Here is a 15,181-nt window from a genome sequence, read left to right on the forward strand (position 1 = left end):
GCTGGCAGAGACGAGGGAGAAAACAGGATTTCGGTTCACGGGGCGGGTGCCGTGCTTCAGCAGAAACCCCCCCCCCCTCCACCTGCGGTGTAGGCGCTGATAAAGTTGTGCTGGATTTGAACCTAGCGTAAGAACAGTGTGTACACTTCCTGCTCGAGTAAACCTGTGCACGCGTGTGCCAACGATCTTCTGATCACCTCAGCACTCTGTGTGTTTTAAAAAGAAAAAAGAGAAGCTTGTTCACTTCGTAAAGTCTGCCTGATATGGTGACACACATTGGATGCATGGACTTCTCGTGCGAGTGCTCTGGAACATTTGGAGCCTCAGTATTCCATATTGTGTGTGCAGTGTGTGTTCTGTGACTTTTATCTCTTTCACATGCCCTACATTCATAGACCCTAGCTCACTGCCTTAGATTAAACCTGTTCTTGCTGTAGAATTTTTTTTGTTTCTTACCCATATAAGGCACATTGTAGGAATTGTGTTTTGAGCAGCAGGCATGATGAGAGAGTTTACAGGAGTTCAAATTAGAAATGAAGCCATAACGTCTATTTTTGTATTTCTTAGTGCTCGGTCAGTGATTTAATTTTTTTTTAAGTTACAACTTGTCACCAAAGTTCCATAGAATTCACTGCTTTGTACCTAGTTTGTCCAAATGGGGTGCTCATTGATGTTAATCTTTTACACGTGTGAATGACTCACTTCGTTCAAAACTGAGAGTGCACCATAATTCTTTCCACAGCATACAAAGAATTGTGAGGTTCTTGGACAAACTGGTGTTTGTACTTTGTATTGTGGTAAAACCTCACCGTTCACACAGCTGGCTAAGGAAGTTGTCAACTGGACCAATTCTAGGACGCAAGAGGATTCTAGAGTGCAACAACGCATTCCGCAGTTCAGGAACCATTTTGATCTGATCAGAATGCTCCACTCTAGACATGTTTAACAGTCCATTGGGCTTTCTTTATGGTCCTATTACACTTCCGAGTGGCCGTGCAGTTCTGTGTTTGGAACCTGCGAGTGCTGTTCGAAGCAGTTTTCCTTTTTTCAGGTTGACGGTCGTCATGTTTGGAGACTTCAGTTGTTGTTCACGGGGGCATTCTTGTTCCCATAGCTGGAGCCCTTCTTGATCTCGGTCTGTCCAATCATCCAGCGCACGCCCACAGAGGCTAGTGAAGAGAGAGAGAGGTGAGGAATGAGGGTGGATGCCTGAATAAGGGATAATATGGATAGTTAGGGACACTGTATTTTGATATGATGTCATTAGTCTGAATGTAAGGCTATTCTCCCCAGTTTCTCTCTTCCTGTACTGTGATTGGTCAGCCCTACCAGGCCTCCCAATAGCTCAGGATAGAGAGTCATTCCTCTTAAAATCTGCCCTCCCATGGTGTTATTGAGATGGTGACTAGTTGTTTCAATTCAGAGGTGTGCTATTTACTACAAACATGCACATTCTTCTGGCACTCAATGTTTCTGAATGGATACAGCATAATCCCAGTTTATTACATTCACAAAAATATGTAATAACATGACAATGTTTAAATTTTTTCTAACCTGGATCATTTTCAACTAAAACCAGTGTGGCATCATATTGTGGACTGTAATGAATGGCTAGATCAAGATCTCACTGATCAACGGATCATAATTTGACATGTTTGGCTATGCATAATGTCAGTCCTAGTGCGCCAGACAAAATCTATGATATGACTAATTCTGCCCATACAAGGAATTCAAGTGGGTCAGAGGCCATTAACTATGAAACTTCTTCAAATTTTAGACAAATATCAAAGAATAACACTTAAACCATGTTAAATGCACTTGTAATTCACTTTGGCTAAACGCATCTCCCAAATAACTAAATTTTTAATTGTTCTAATAACTGAGTGAAATTATCTGGCCTGTGAGCTTCAGCATACAATGGTCTTTATACAGTCAGCTTAGGGCTGGGCGATATACCACAACAGTAGTTATGGACTGCAATAACGGTCTTTTCCACCATATGGTGTATTACCTTTCTTCCTCTAATTCTCTTTAATTATACCTGATGTGGTAGTAAACAACCACGCTTCAGAGGCCACGTGAAATTCTTCCAGGGAAAAAAAACACGTAATGACTGTCATCTATTGGGTGTTGATGTGACAGCCAATCAGCAGCAAGGTCGTACAGCTTCAATGTGATCACGTGACCTGTTTTTTTATCAATCACATGGAAGTTGCAAGGTCTTGCTGCTGATTGGCTTATGGTCTTATGGTCACCCAATAGATAACAGCGGTGACGCCTTTTCCCCCAGAAGTATTTAACACGGACTCTGAAGCTTACTCATTTACTACTGTATGAGGCATAATTATGGGTAATGGGTAAGGAACTAGTCTTGTAACCTCAAGATCACAAGTTCGATTCCCAGATAGGACACTGCCACTGTACCCTTGAGCAAGGTACTTAACCTGCACTGCTTCAGTATATATCCACCTGTATAAATGGATGCAATGTAAATGATATGTAGAATGTTGTGTAAGTTGCTCTGGATAAGACCGTCTGCTAAATGCCTGTATCACCCTGCCAGCTTCATAAATGTCCATAGATATTCTACAGTGGATCAAATTCTTCATTATTACAGGAGTTTAAATTAAAAACTTGTGGACGGATCTAAATTTGTTCTGCAGGTCTGATACCAAATCACTGGTGTAATCCGTTCAGATGTTTGTCTGTCTGTTCCATCCTTTGCCGGTTTGTGTTCTTTTCTTAAAGGTAGGAAATAAGCCAGGATTGAAAAAATGATAGCATGCAACTGACTGCAAGGCAACATGCTTCCTAAAAATTCTGGACTGCAATTCAACAGATTAAAAAACACGCACACACACACTTACTTTTCAAGTACCTGACCTGCTTCCTAATGGGTTTGTTTGGATAAAAGTGAAAACATTAAAACACATCAATTCCCTTTGAACACTGGTCAAAGCAGGGAGATTATGATTACTCACAAGATCAACCACACCCACACCGCCACCCACCCCCTCCCTCCCTCCCTCCCCGGGGAACACAGGCCACAGTTAGCACCAGGACTGTAAATGGCAATATCAGAATGAGTGGCCTGAAATGTTGTGGCCAAACCCACCTGCCACACACAGTGCCACGGTGCTGAGGATGGTGGTGGAGGAGCCGGTGCTGACCAGCTGCACCAGGAGGCCCACCAGCGGGTAGAGCAGCACGCAGGTCCAAAAGAGCCAGTTCAGCAGCGTCCAGGGCCGCCGCGGCGGGCTGACTATGGGCCCCGGGAACCGACCCGTCTGGGAGTACTGCTCCTGGAACTGGTCCTGGAGGAACGGGAACAGAACCAGAACTGGTTCAGTAAGTACAGAATCACATAATGAAACCGGGGGCAATGCAGTTACCACGGGTCTGACATTAACACACTGTACAGATGGACAAATGTTCAAAAATATGCTGTCATAGCAGGGCCACACAATAGCATCTATTACCATTTCCTTTACAAAACATTTGTTAAGATGTAAAGATTAAATATCTGTCCTGTGCAAGAGGAACAATCTCTGTATGGAAAATATAAATGTAAATATGACAGCTAGCTACTGTACCTACATAGACCAGCCAGGCCAGGAAAATTGGCAGGAATAAAAATAAACGTGACCCTTGTCTGGAAGAACAATGCAAACTAATTAAGGATTGCTGTAAGTACTCTATGACCTCAGCCTGCTAACTGAGAATCTGACGCACCCTCCCATGGGAGAGACAGACACACACACACACACACTCTTCCCTTCAGCGATGAAGCACTGCTCACTTTTTCCTGGTAGAGTCTGTGGAGCCAGGCCGCACATTCCTCCTCATCCTCCGGAACAGATTCCAGAGGAATTCTCCTTTGATGGAAAATGGTTCGGATTTAACACCCAGTCACAGAGGAATATATTCTTCTTTTTTTCTTTTTTTTGGCAAGCACATTTTGGCAAGCTTGCCATCTGCTGACCTCTCCAAAATGAGTACAAAACTAACAATCATCTGCTTCAGTGTCAACGTTTAAACAAACATTATTGATGCCAGGTCATAATTTTATTATTAGTGTTAGCTTTAATCACCAGAACACATTCTCCTTAATCTGCACTTCATTAAAATTACGTAAACATTATGTAAAGTTCATATACATAGGAAATGGAAGCCCTGAATTTTCAGATGAAAAGACGCATGCATGAAAAGACAATGACAAACTAGAAGCATGACAAACAGGAATGAATAAATATCCCCGTAATGAACACTTTGTGTCGCTGTAGCAGACAGACAGAAAGAGGCCATCCATCTCACACTCCTGCCTCTCAAGCCTTTACCTCACATACAAATCGGCATGATATTTTTTCCCATTCAGAAGACCCAGCAGAGTTGGAGTTTCGTTGTTTCTGAAATTAAGCGTAGAATCGTACACAGCGGTAACTACAGAGGAGACACAAACATGGTCAGAAAAGGGGCAGCGAAGGGCACAGGGTCACACGGGGTGAACGTTAGCTTGCACACACAACGACACAGGGTGGCACACCTTAAATGTTAAACAGTGAGATACTAAAACCACAAAAAAGGGAACATACACACACACACACAACCAAGTATGCACAGTACGGGAGACAAACATCTAATGGATACCTCACGGCGAGTGTGTGCTTGTGTGTGAATGTGTGTGTAGCATAATAACATAATGACAAGAATAGGCCATTCAGCCCAACAATGCTCACCATTTTTAAGACTAAATTGTGTCTGATTACCTACAGACTAGATAGTATCTGATAGTATGTGTGCATATACAAGAGTGTGTGTATGTGTGCACGTGTGCATGTGCATGTTTGCATGTGTGTTCATGCATGTATGTGTGTATGTGTGCGTCTCATCTCCAATATAAAAGTGTGCAGTAAGTGTGCGGTACTGTGCGGGGCGTGCCCCTCCCCCTGACCTGCTCCCCGGAGGTTCTGTACAGTGATGCAGAAGCCCTTGGTGCGGGGCAGCAGATGGTACTTCAGTTTGGGCAGGCCCTTGCTCTCTGCCACCTGCATGCTGATCTGATGCTTCTCCTCAGTGAAGCGTGTTCCCTCGCAGTGCAGCAGGAACTGGAGTCCAACACATTCAAATTGGCCAATGCACACACCATACCTCAAACATCACTGTCCAGCAAGGCCACTCACACAATGCACTTTTACTACTGCTTATTAACTTATAAAAACAAGCCAAAAATGTTAATTCATTGAGTATCTGGACTGAAATTTTTTTGGTTTGTTCCAGATGCCTTCGCCCCCACAACTGACACCATCATGGTACAGGCCGAACTCACCCAGTAGTTCTCTGGGTAATCCCGAAGATTCTGAAGACTCTGTGCAACTGTCCTACGGTCCTCCTCCCATTTCCTCTTGCAGAACACAATCTCCAGGAAGTACCACATCCAGCCAATCAAAGGTACGTATGCCAGTTCCTTCTTGGCCAGCACTTTGGAACTCTGAAACAGGAAAATTCTGGGTAATTTCTGGAACAGGGTGGATGAAATCATGTCCTTTTTGATTGCACATTATCAAATTACTTCTTAGCGAGTTATTGAATAGATTAATTTAAATTCAAAATAAATTACTTCTAATTAGTCAAATGATCAATGGAAATTTCAGTCATCTGGTTTTAAATTACCTTGCAATGCATTAAACATAATGCAATTTTCAGTGCTAAACATATTTGAATTCTATCATGACATAATGCACTGCAATGTGCAAAACATCCAGCTTCCTTACCCCCAGAACACCAAATCTTTCACAGAAAGTCCAGCCACACAGGAAGTCGATCTCGAAGTTGTGATTGAGCACGACGATGGCATTCTCCTTGCCGTAGAGCGGGTAGCTCTCGGGGTCTGTGTAGAGCGTGCATTCTGTGCCAGACCACCACTCCAGCAACGCCACCAGCTCTAAACGCCAAGACACACAGACGCCCGCATCGAATCATTCGAGCAGGCAGGTCACTGCACCAGCCCTTATTCTTTTCTTCACCGGGGAGACATTGTGCAGGTTCACATTTATACCACAGAAAGTTGGCAAGCTGACAGGTTTACAAAGCTGAACTGGCAGCCTACTGTACCGGGGTGTATTTCAAACTCCCTCCCTCGTTTATGAGTTCAGTCCCCATTGCCTTCAGCATCTGTGACACAACAGCACTACAGTGAACAGAGGAAACTGATGCCATATGAGGGCTGGACTCATTTACCTATCACAGACAGTGCAGACCAAGTCAAATGCACCAGTGCTTTCCTTAACGGTTTTCCTTGAGATAACTGTAATGCTACTGTAAATCATTCAAAAGTTACTGGACTTTGTCACTTTGTGGCTCACAGGTTCAAGCTTCAATAATAACAGTTAAAAGCACTAAAAAGAAATTACTGGATTAAAGCGGGACTAGGTTTAAATACATTTTTTTTTAAAACCCAGAAACGTTACAAATCTGTAAAGACCAAATCCAGAAACGTTCCAATACCATTCTGAAGGCAAGACATTCTTTAGATTTTTTTCCCCGCCACTCAGTCAGACAGCTGTCAGTCTTGTTTTGTGGTTCTCACTTTACTTGCTAACTTGGAACTCTGAGTTCCGCCTCTATCTCTGGCTCACTTCCTGTTTATCTGTTGCTCATTTTGGTTGCCATGACGACGAGAAGAACTATTTCTTCAGGTACCCAGCGCCAATCGGAGAATCCAAAATACAGGCCCCAGAGCAAGATGAGAGCAGGGTGTAAAGGGCAAGTAATCTAGGAGTAAATTAAGAAGAGTATGCAAGTAAGCAGAACAGGATTTGGAGACAGGGGCGTCACTCACGGCTGGCGATGGAGTATCCCAGCCGGCAGTTGATCCTGCGGGCCAGCTGCTTGTCGATTGGCCAGAGGGGCAGGGTGCAGAGCTGCAGCAGGTTGATGATGAGCCCGCTGACCACGAACACGTAGCAGATGACCAGGTGACAGAGGAACTGGGACTTGAACAGCTGCAGCAGGCCCATTGCTCCGGTGCGGACTCAGCCCTCCTGCTAGAACGGCCTGTGGAGGAAAAGAGAGCGAACTTTCATCATCACGAGCAGGCCCTCCCTTTTCTGGGGTATATTATAAACACAGGAAAGCCCTGGAAAGGCCAAGGCCAATGTCTGTTAAATAATAACAGAGGGCAGGCAGAGGCCTGAGTTGAGCTTGTATGTAAACTAATTTTACAAAAGTGCCTATTGCACTTCTCTTCACCAGGGCTCCCTTGAAAAAGAGATGGAAATCTTAATGGGACTCACCTGGTGAAATAAAGGATAAATGAACCAATACGTTTTTTCCCTGAAGACACGTGTAAGGTTGTTGGTGTACAATTAAAAATAGCAGCTAGGACAGACTATGAGCAAGCACTTTTTGCTCAAATTCTGGTCCCGCCCAATTTGTGCAGGTGTTGCACCACGCGCGTGCTCCAGGAGGGGGGCTACAGAGACCCCCCCTGATGCCCACGAGTGTCCGACCTGCCTGGAGCGCGGCATCGTCGCCGTGCGGCGCAGACCTTCGGCGGACACTGAGCGCACTCACAAGGCCCTCCTTTCATAGTTCCTCTGCAGAGGAGACGGAGGGCGAGGGAGGAGGGGGCGGGCGTTCGCCTGGACTGCTCTGATCTCACGGTGGTCAAACGCTGAATAAGGCCATTGATTCAATCTAGTTACGTCGCTGAGACACCGAAAATGTGCTGATTTTTCCCTCTGTCAAAAGCCTAGATTCGAAACTGTGCTTGGAAGGCATACAAACATGACACATTCTACAATGTTCTCCAAAAAAAATAACTCTGCAGGAAAAATTAAATGTGTTGCCCTTGCTTGTTTAAGAACAGCTATATATTTTCTCATGGAAGTACAGCAACATCCTTAATCATAGTGACCCCGTGACGTAAATGTGTTACGCATCAAACCCACGAGCCTCTGGATGCTACAGTTATTCCTCTCTGTGCTACCCGACTGTGTGTGTGTGTGTGTGTGTGTGTATGTGCACATGATATCGTTCTGCATACATACAGAAGATCCCATGAGAATCTGTGCCCTTGAGAAGTCTCTGAATCAGCATAACATGAAGCTGGCTCCAGGGTCATGTGTTCAGTACAGGGACGGTGGGTACAAGGGAGGGGAGAGCAGTAAAAACCCAGTAACCTGCACAGAAGGACCATTGGCCTGCAGAAAAATACTGTGTGTGTGTGTGTGTGTGTGTGCGTGTGTAATGCTTTATATCTCTCTGTATTTACTCAAAGAGAGTAAACAAGGTGAGTAATCTGCGTAATGAGAGGAAAACCTTAACAAAATGTGAGGCCTGGCAAGCAGGAAGTGGTTCTCGCTAAGGCTTTGTGCTATTGCTCTGTTTAGAACAATGCTGGTTGTGGTTCACGATGACCTTTAAACTACATTATGGTGCACACACAGGAAAGTACGTCACCAGAGGCAGAACAAGCTCTATTACATGCTATAAGGCCTTCAATGCCACTTATTTACAAGTGCAAATGAATCCATTCTTTTGTAAAAATCTATGATTTGGTGCATGAAATTGACTATTTAGATTTTACACTGCCCATGCTGGTTACACAAGAATGACTTTTATTTAAGAAACACAAGTAAAGCAATACCAAACATATCAAACGAAGCATCTTTACTCTGTGAATAAAAAGAAACCTCTAATGTACTCAACAATATAAAATCATTTAGAACAAAAATAATGCGAGGAAGAAGAATAGAATAAAACATTCTAGAGGTAGAATAAAAACAAGGATAACTTGAGCAAAACCTCACTAATAACTAACAACTACGGTTACTGTCAGCTATTGTTGCAACTACACTTAATTACAGACACAAACACAAGCACAGCCCAGACCTGCACCAGGAGACTTCCCTCTCCAGAGGGAATTCATTCCCCCAACTTAATGAGCCCAATTATGTCAGTGTGTGGGGAACGGGACAGGAAACACCTGCTCTGCTTCGGGTCACACCCCACCAGCAGAAAGAGATCTCAAGCACTCAGACTGAACCGTCTTTGCTTTGTTTTTTTTTCCTGAATGCAGCAGCAGTGTGGAGCTTGTTGACGGTTGGGCTTGGAATGCGAAAGCAGGGTGACTAGTCTAGTACAGCTGCCTGATAATGTGGGGTTACACAATTACACAAGGATCACTGAGGGCAGGGTAATGACAACGTGGAACTGGCTGCCCGCCCGCCCTCCCCGCCCCCCTGCCTGCATGCCATTAACCAAACACACTGCCACTGCAATTACACGCCAGGGGGCATCTCTCTCCCCTGCCCGCATTCCACACTCCTGCCTGAGTGACTAAAGTTAAGCACCTGCCAGGTTACACGCTTCTCTGTGCAGATCAATGATCAAGCCCACAAGCCGTGACATCTCCCTCATTACAGCATTTATGACACATCAGGCTTTGGCAAGTCCAATGCCAGCCTTAAAGTGAATGACCGCAAGGCCGCATCCACTTGCCTTCTGTTTGCCCATCTCTCCAGTACATGCAGAGAACCGATCATTCAAAGTATTCACTGTAAAGGCACTTCTGTGGTAATTTAGCTAATACACAAACACTGGTACAATGGTAGAGGTCAGAATCATGTGAGTCACTATGATGAGACATTCAGTTCCTTAACATCCACCGTAACACACCCCTTAAATCGCACTACCAGCAGAAGCTATGAATTTAGTACAGTTTTAATTTTTTTTCCCACAAATTAAAATGATTTCTCATCAACAAAGTACAGTAAGCTACATTTAAAAGCATTCAGTTCATTGATATTCCTTATTGCTATGCGAAACACCCATTCTACAAATGACTTTTGTTTATTTACCTGCAGCTAAATTTGTCAATAAATTCTGGAATTCACAAATTCCTCGGTATGCAGTGTCTTTCTACCACAAAGGCACATCCTCTAAGGTAACAACACAAACCTGAGGCCTGTTTCAGAGCATTAGTTCCCCATCCACTGTTTGCGTAATGGACTACGCTCCTTTATGAAGAGGCTCCAAATTTCCCAGGCACTTTCATGCACCACACTTCCTCTTCCTCTACGAATATCACCCATCAGCGGGGATGTCACAGGGAGGAGGGGAGACTTGTGGCACACAGGGAAAACAGGAACTCACTCCAACTGCAAGCTGACGGAATGAAATGAACTAACTGCAGCACTGAGATGTTTGCAAGCCAAGACAAGGGGTTGCAGAACACACCTTTTTCTAAAATACTTCCTTAATACTTTAGTTTTACAGTTTGGCCTATTGACAAAAGAGGGATAGAAAGTTAAGTAGGGGCTGGTTTGGGTGTACTTTCTGAGTCACAATTTAGTGAATGCAACGATTGTATTTTTTTATTGTATTTATCTGGTGAACAAATATGTGTCTGAGCCAATGAAGGAGTCACATGTCCACAGTTAACAGCCCTTACTGATAAGGTCAGTTCTTTCTGAAGACAGAGAGGCAACTTGCCCCAGATCTCTGCTTTATACTTAGACAGTTCTCATGACTAGACCACATGGCATGTCCCAAAATCTCCACATCCCATGACTGCAAAGGCTACGGAACATCACTATGTGACTGAAGGCCTTGCGTCTTTATAGATTCCATTAGTGCTTTTGATTTTCTATATTCAAGACATACATTTGAGAAAAGTAAACATACAACATGCAAAGGTCAACTAACTGTACTGGTCTGTTCCAGGCACATGCAAAACAGTGCAGAATAGTGACACTGTGTGTGTGTGTGTGTGTGTGTGTGTGTGTGTGTGAATTAAGGGGGGGTTGGTAAAATCCCTGACATAAACAAATGAGAATCAAATGGGGGGGAAGCTGCAAATGGATGATCCCTGGGCAACCTGACTTTTGCCATCAGAGAGAGTGAGAGATGCTGCAAATATATGGCATTTTATTTGCACACCTTCACCACCAGTACTGCCAGGCATTTCACTAGTCATTATAACTGTAACAACTTCTAATTTTGTTTGTTTCTCTATTGCCATTTCTGTTTGGGTCATTTTTACCAACTGTGTCATAATAAAAGTTCAACTAAAATTTTATTAACTTATAGGCAAAGTTATTTACTTCTACATTATAAAGCTCTTTTTGTCGCAGGTGTCAATAAAGACACAGAAAAGTGCAAAAGGAAACCACAAATAAAAGCGAAATAGCACAGTGGAAACAAACCTGTATATCACTCCAAGACATATTTATTACTTAGACAAAGATCTCATGAATGCTGTTCTTGTGTGCTCAAAGTTCAAATATGGAGCACAGGCTGTCCTGTGTTTATCAAACACATCGTCTCAAAAACACCTTTTTCAGCACTGCACAAATGGACTATATCATTTTGTTAAAATCACACATTTATTCACCTCTACCGCTTCACCCTCACCTGTAACCTACACTTGGTTTGATCACAATACCCTCCGTCTGCCCAGTTCACAAATTCCACATTGTATGTGTTGAAACATTTTGAAATCCCAGATAATGGTTAGCCTGAAATAGCTTAACAACATAAATAAATTGTTTAACAACGGCAGCAAACTTTAGGAAATAGTCACCTCCCTCCCATTTTACCATCAAAAGAGACCCTCCAATGTCGAGAGCTAATACCACAAAACAAAACGTGATAAAAGACGTAATACCACGAAAGATGGAGAGAGCCTTCCTACAGGTCACTGCCACTGTTAACCTCTATTGCAGTGACAGGTTGCCTCAAAATGCTTTGTGATTTTTCACTTCTTCCTTCGACACAGGAGTGAGATGCATGCTGTAATATGTGAAGCGACTATATTTGTATTAATCTTACTATCATTTTGCAATAAAAATAAATAACATTGTAAACGTACCGTCACACCTAAATAACTATTACAATAACGACAGAAGCAATAGACTTGTCTCAAGCAAGCAAGAATGCATATGTTCCCTAATAATAACTATGACTGCAGCCTAAACCATAACTGTGACTATAAATTTGGATTGCTCCAACAGCAATGTTTTTCATGCTGGCACAAGATAAAGCACCTTCACAGCCAATCAAAAGTGACTTCTAATGTGAAAAAATGTTTGTGCTGTATCATTCACTGACAGTTTCACTGCATGACAGACATCCATTTGTCTCACATGCATTATTCAAATACAGTATGGCATCTAGTTTGAATGAGAGACTGATATTGAGGAAGTTTGTAAGAGCCAAGCCTTGTTTGACAAAGGTGATCCCGATTACAAAAATATCCCCACAAAAAAGGTCAAAATCCAAACAGGTACTGGGAGACACTTGGGTATACAGTGCAGCCTGTAAGTGTTTGGAAAGTGACACAATCTATGTTTTGTCTCTGACAGTCTGTTCAAGTGCAGACTGTCATCTTTAATCTACAGGTATTTACATCCATATTGGGTGAACCGGGTTGGAACTGCTGCCCTTTTAATACATAGCCCCCACCATTATGGGGGACCAAAAGTAATTGGACAATTGGCTGCTCAGCTGTTTCTGGCCAAGCTGTGCTGCTGCATCATTAGTTCATGCACAAGAAAGCTAACAAAAGGTCTAGAGTTGATTCTAGGCGTAGCATTAGCATTTGGAGTCTGTTGTTGTTGTCTCTTCACATGATGACCAAAGAAGTGTCAATGTCAGTAAAGCAGACCATCATGGGGTGGACAAATCAGAATAAATCAATCAGAGACATCGCTAAACTCAGGGTGTTTCAGAATCAACTGGTAGGCACATTGTTAATAAGCAAGAACACATTGGTGAGCTCAGCAATAGCAAACAACCTGTTAGACCAAAGAATGCTTTCAATTGTGAAGTAAGACCGCTTTTTAACCGTCAAATAAGAAAACCAAGACCAAGAAAACTCTCCAGGATGTAGGCATCAACGTGTGAAGGACTAAAATGTGTGGATGCCACTGGAACGGGCTCACTTGTCTTTATTGATGATGTGACTACTGACGGCAGCAGCAGCATGAATTCTGAAGTCTACAAAAGCATCTTATTGGCTCAGATCTAACCAAATGCTTCAAAACTAATCAGACATCGCTTCCTCTTCAGCAGGACACTAACTCCAAACACAGCTAAAGCAACCAAGGACTTTTTCACTTGCCCAATACAACACTAAAAGCAACCCCCCCCCCCCCCCAAAATAAACAGGAACTGAAGATGGCTGTAGTAGTACAGGTTTGGCAGAGCACCACCAGGGAAGATACCCAGTTTCTAGTGACATCGCCGGGTCACAGACTTCAGACAGTCATTGCATGCAAACGATTTAAAAACAAGTACTAAATATGAAAACATCAAGATTATGTTAATTTGCCCAATTACTTTTGGGGGGACTATGTATGTAAAAATTACTGTAATTCGTACCTTGATCGCTGGATACGGATATATATATATATATATATACACACACACACCAATAAATTAAAGCTGATAGTCTGCGCTTCAATAACCTCATTTTATTTGTTTGATTTCAAATTTCACATACGCTGGAGTACAAATCCAAAACAACAAAAACTGTGTCACTGTCCAAATACCTATGGACTGCACTGTAAGTGGTAAGTAGGCTACCTCCCTCATACCCACTACCCTTCCCTACAACTCTCATTAGCTAGTATAGCAAAATCGCCCCCACTCCCCAGCTCCTTAAAGGGTCATAGCAGAGTTCAGAGTGCAGATGCCAGCTAGCCAACTGCCGCGAATGATTTCTTTTAGAAAGTGAGATCGCTGAAATAGCCGTCCTCCATCTTCAATAAATGACGCTTCACATAATGATAGGCAGCGGAACATTGTAGAGCGATGTCCTTACAGAGTGTATGCTTGTGAAACTTTGTATCGTTATAGTCGCCATTATCGTTTAGAGTTGTATTTGTTTTGTACATTTGCCCGCAAAATACCGCTTACAAACACACATTGTTTAGCATACTGAAAATCAGTGTACAGACTACGCGCAGTATAATATCATGTGTATAGAGTAGTCATAGGTCAAAGCATTACTATTGCGATAAATTACTGTCAGGAGCAGCTTTGACGTGGTTGCCATGGGAAACGTAGTACAATTATAAAGCCGTCTACATCAGCTGGTAGGCTATCTGGAATATTCTATAGTGTGCTATTAATACGAAAATGCCATAATTGTCAACCTTTTTCATTACTACATCCATCACATCCAACTGCTCTAAGCCAGCAATACCACACATTTGATTTAGTTTTTACGGATACATTTCATACCATTGCGATTTCAGCCACATCCTGTCGATCTACGTATTATGAACAAAACATCTGGTTTTACTTTTCAAAGTTATATATTGCCTGTAGTTCTGTCTTATTCAAATACCAACCTCACAGTCTCTGTTGACAGACGCACTGTGAAGTTATATGCACTGTGAAGTGCATATAACCAATGGCTAGTGGGAATAAAGATTCAACAGCGCAGAAAAGAAAATTTGCAAATTCACAAAAAGTCACAGATATATTGTGATTTATATCATACTGTACCTAGTGCCTGGTACGGCTAACCACATGGACTGCGTAGAATGTCACCGAAAAGGGGAAAGCTTGACGAGGTGGGCAGAGCGAATGTGAATCGGCTAGCGATAGAGGGAACTGGACGTGTCTTATTCTGTATTCGCAATAAATAAATAAAAATAGCAAAACAAACAAAAAGCTTCCGCACAACTTCAACAGCAGCTGAAGGGAATCAGTGCCTTCGCTCTCTTGCTCGACCACACCCAGCCCGGGAAACTCCACCCAGAAGCGGACTTAATGTCTTGGGAGCCCAGTCAGGCCATATTGTGGCGTGTATGTTGAGGGGGGCGGTGTAGCGATGTAGAATGTTTCTGCAACTTATATAATTTCACCCTAGGTTTAAGTGAACGATTCTTAATTGTGATGCCTACATTGAATACTCATATCCATCCTGAAACCAGCAGAACTATGTTTTTTGAATACCTGGAGAAAATTATTTCAAAGAACAAACACAGTCTGTGCTGCAGTTCGATCAGGCATATAAGTTAGACAACAGCGCCCTCTGTAGGGCCGTGCAAATATAATACATGTTGGCTTACAGCAAGTTATTTAGTTCTTCGATTGGCTCTGTTCTCTCGTGGTCTCATGGTTGTTTCTTCCAACGTGATTATGCAGACGTGCTACATGAACGACACTG

General features: G+C 42.9%; 1 protein-coding gene across 2 annotated transcripts; it reads right to left on the minus strand.

Moving 5' to 3' along the window:
* Positions 1-774: 774 nt before the first annotated feature.
* On the minus strand, positions 775-14,775 carry agpat4 (1-acylglycerol-3-phosphate O-acyltransferase 4 (lysophosphatidic acid acyltransferase, delta)). Of its 2 annotated transcripts, none has more exons than XM_064318305.1 (9): positions 14,515-14,771; positions 6,839-7,053; positions 5,772-5,941; positions 5,327-5,488; positions 4,952-5,105; positions 4,338-4,440; positions 3,800-3,875; positions 3,116-3,314; positions 775-1,169 (listed from the first exon to the last, which is right to left on the minus strand). In XM_064318305.1, exons 2-9 carry the CDS (start codon positions 7,014-7,016, stop codon positions 1,078-1,080), a joined length of 1,134 nt encoding a protein of 377 aa, XP_064174375.1. In that variant the 5' UTR covers positions 7,017-7,053; positions 14,515-14,771; the 3' UTR covers positions 775-1,077. The 2 variants fall into 2 exon arrangements, with proteins under 2 accessions (XP_064174375.1, XP_064174376.1); XM_064318306.1 differs by lacking the exon at positions 775-1,169 and adding an exon at positions 1,183-2,890 and having other exon boundaries at positions 14,515-14,775.
* Positions 14,776-15,181: the final 406 nt, after the last annotated feature.

The sequence above is a fragment of the Anguilla rostrata genome, chromosome 18, assembly GCF_018555375.3.
Source record: "Anguilla rostrata isolate EN2019 chromosome 18, ASM1855537v3, whole genome shotgun sequence".
Classification (NCBI taxonomy): Eukaryota; Metazoa; Chordata; class Actinopteri; order Anguilliformes; family Anguillidae; genus Anguilla; species Anguilla rostrata.

Coding starts and splice junctions, on each gene's coding strand:
- agpat4 (XM_064318305.1), bottom strand. CDS start 7,016: ATGGGCCTGCTGCAGCTGTTCAAGTCCCAGTTCCTCTGTCACCTGGTC. Junction 5,942..6,838: donor GGGATACTCCATCGCCAGCC/GTGAGTGACGCC, acceptor CTTGGCGTTTAG/AGCTGGTGGCGTTGCTGGAG. Junction 5,489..5,771: donor AAAGATTTGGTGTTCTGGGG/GTAAGGAAGCTG, acceptor TTCCTGTTTCAG/AGTTCCAAAGTGCTGGCCAA.